General features: G+C 52.5%; 1 protein-coding gene across 1 annotated transcript in view; it reads left to right on the forward strand.

The window, feature by feature from the left end:
* Positions 1-342: 342 nt before the first annotated feature.
* The window catches only part of ACRBP (acrosin binding protein), a 92,655-nt gene continuing 90,369 nt past the window's right edge, over positions 343-2,628 (forward strand). Inside the window, exons 1-2 of the mRNA XM_026660253.2 lie at positions 343-382; positions 1,970-2,182. Of these exons, the coding sequence (XP_026516038.1) occupies positions 343-382; positions 1,970-2,182 (253 nt within the window). The remainder of the gene's footprint in view (positions 383-1,969; positions 2,183-2,628) is intronic.

The following is a 2,628-nucleotide window of genomic DNA, read 5'->3' on the forward strand; positions in this document are numbered from 1 at the left end:
AAGCTTCTCATCCCCCATAGTGCCTCCAACCTTGCTGCCCATCACAAATCCTCTCCTTTTTCCTCTCATCTTCCATGTTCCCCAAACCCTTTCCCCTCCTGGATTTCCTCTTTTCATCTGTGCCCCTCTCTGCCTGCCACTTGACCCCCTTGATCACCCTTGACTCCCTTTTCTGATCATTTCTACATTGTTCTTGATCCCTTTGACCTCCACCCTCACTGTGGCTCCTCTAGGATTCTGACTATGAGGTCACCATATTCTCATTCCGACAGCCTCCATGTTGGCCTTTGAAATGGGAGGAGTTGGTTGGGAGTTGCAGGCACTGGAGTTAAAGAGAAGAAAATGCTGAGGTTCCAGTCTCTGCCTAGGGCCCTCCTGGTGGGTAAGTGACCTGTGTCTGCACCTCACAAGAACCCCTCACCTCTGATGTGTTGGGTGCCTCTTCCCTATGTCAGAGAGGTCCCGGGTTCAAATCCTGGACGAGCCCCCAAATTGTCAGAGAATAACAGAGTTCTCACTTTTTGTTTGGGTACAGCAAGTCAGATACTTTATTTTCTCTCTATCAATTGCATAGAGGGAGAGAGCTAAACAGGTCTCTCAACAGGTAAACAATTACAGCAAGCATTTATACCTTTTGTTACAGACAATAATGAGCAACAGCTGCATTTTGTTTATACATAGGTCATTCTGATATCTTGTTTTGCTCATTAATGTAGACTCTTAGGCCTGGTCTACACTAACACCCCAATTCGATCTAAGGTACGCAACTTCAGCTACGTGAATAACGTAGCTGAAGTCGACATACCTTAGTTCGAATTTACCGCGGTTCAGACGCGGTCCACACACGGCAGGCAGGCTCCCCCGTCGACTCCGCGGTACTCCTCTCGCTGACGTGGAGTACCGCAGTCGACGGCGAGCACTTCCTGGTTCGAATTATCGCGTCCACACCAGACGCGATAAATCGAACCCGGAAGTTCGATTGCCAGCCGTCGAACTACCGCGGTAGTGTAGACAAGCCCTTAGTCTACATTCCATATTATCTACACATTATCTACACAAGGTCGCAACAACTTCTCACACAGTTCTTTCCCACTCGCCTCACACATTCCTTGCTTCTACAAATCTCGCGTTATTAGGGTTACAGTTAGCCTGACTCTTGCTAACAAACAGTCATGCATTGCAATCCCCTTCCTGTCAGTTCTTTCTCTGCTTCCACACCTATAAGTTGTTGCATCAAATCCCTGAACCCAGGAAATTCTGTTGTTGTCCCTGAGTATCCCTGAAGAGAATGTACCTCTGCCATCTCTCCCCACAGGGAATATACTCTGGTATCCCTCCTTCATCCCCATGGGAATGGATCTTCAAGATCTTCACTCTTGAATGGCACTACCCAACATGGGGAACAAGATGGCCCCATTGCTGCACATGTACTTTGCCCTCTGTTTTCTTACTGTTATGAAGTCTCAAAACTCCTAGGATGGGACACATGGTTAGGGAATGGGGCACAAATTCTACAGGATCAGAGCCTGTATTGCTAAGCAGGTTGCAGTGCGGAAGGGCACAGCTGGTGGAAAATGGGTTAAAAGAACTGGCTGACTCAGGGAGATTAAGGAATGGGATAAAAAAGCCTTTCACCTGTAGGGCACTGGTTTCAGTGCAGCCCCAGGTCTGGAGGACTGGGTGGTTATGGAATGAGATATGAAGCCTTTTACCTCAAAGGGACCAGCTCTAGACCAGACTCACCCAGATCTGGGGGAAACTGGCTGGCTTGAGGTTTTTGTGTTTCATTTCTAAGGCACCATTGTGGTCCAGCCAACATGGGGAACAGGTGGGAACCTCAGTCTGGATGGGCTTGTTGGGCTGATCTAGAAGTTGGGGAAGCGAGTGAGGACATGGGGACTGACAGGTCTATGAAGTGCTTCTCTATGTCCTGATGGATGTACTCATCCCTGTCCTGCTTTCTCCACAGGACTTCTGCTCCCCATGGTGCAGCCTGCCTGCAGCATGTCATCCCTGGTTCCAGGCAGCCCACTGTCTGACAGCGAGTACCAGGTCTTCTTTTCTGCCCTGATGCCCTCCTGGAAGGCAGGTGTCGCCTGCCAGATCCGACGTACTCAAGGGTGCCATGACCCTAAAGTCATCCGGCTGGACCAGTTTGAGAACCATGGCTGGATCCCAGAGGGTACAGAGGGTGTAGGCGTATCAGGGTTGTAACAATCGTGTGTTGTCAGTGCCATGCAGAAACAAACTCAGCATTGCCTCTACTGACTCAACCTGGAGTCTGGGCAGTGTGGTTCCTACCTATATGTCCCAGAAAGAGAGACAACTCCTGCCCAGTTTGAGTCAACATGTGACGTAACCTATCCTGTTCTAGCCCAGCTTTTTAGGCTGCTGGGCTCAGGGCCGGCTCCAGGCACCAAGCACCCAAGCTGGTGCTTGGGGCGGCACCTGGAGGGGGGCGGCGCGGCGCTCTGGCCGCCGGGGGGAGAGCCGAGCCGAGCCCCAGCCGGGGCTCGCCGCCCTCTCGCCGCCCTGCCCCCGGCGCTCTGGCCGCCGGGGGAGGGGCGGGAGAGCCGAGCCCCCGCCGGGGCTCGCGGCCCTGCCCCCGGCGCTCTGGCCGCCGGGGGA

This window comes from Terrapene carolina, unplaced genomic scaffold, assembly GCF_002925995.2.
Source record: "Terrapene carolina triunguis isolate 2854851 unplaced genomic scaffold, T_m_triunguis-2.0 Scaffold740, whole genome shotgun sequence".
In the NCBI taxonomy this organism is placed as follows: Eukaryota; Metazoa; Chordata; order Testudines; family Emydidae; genus Terrapene; species Terrapene triunguis.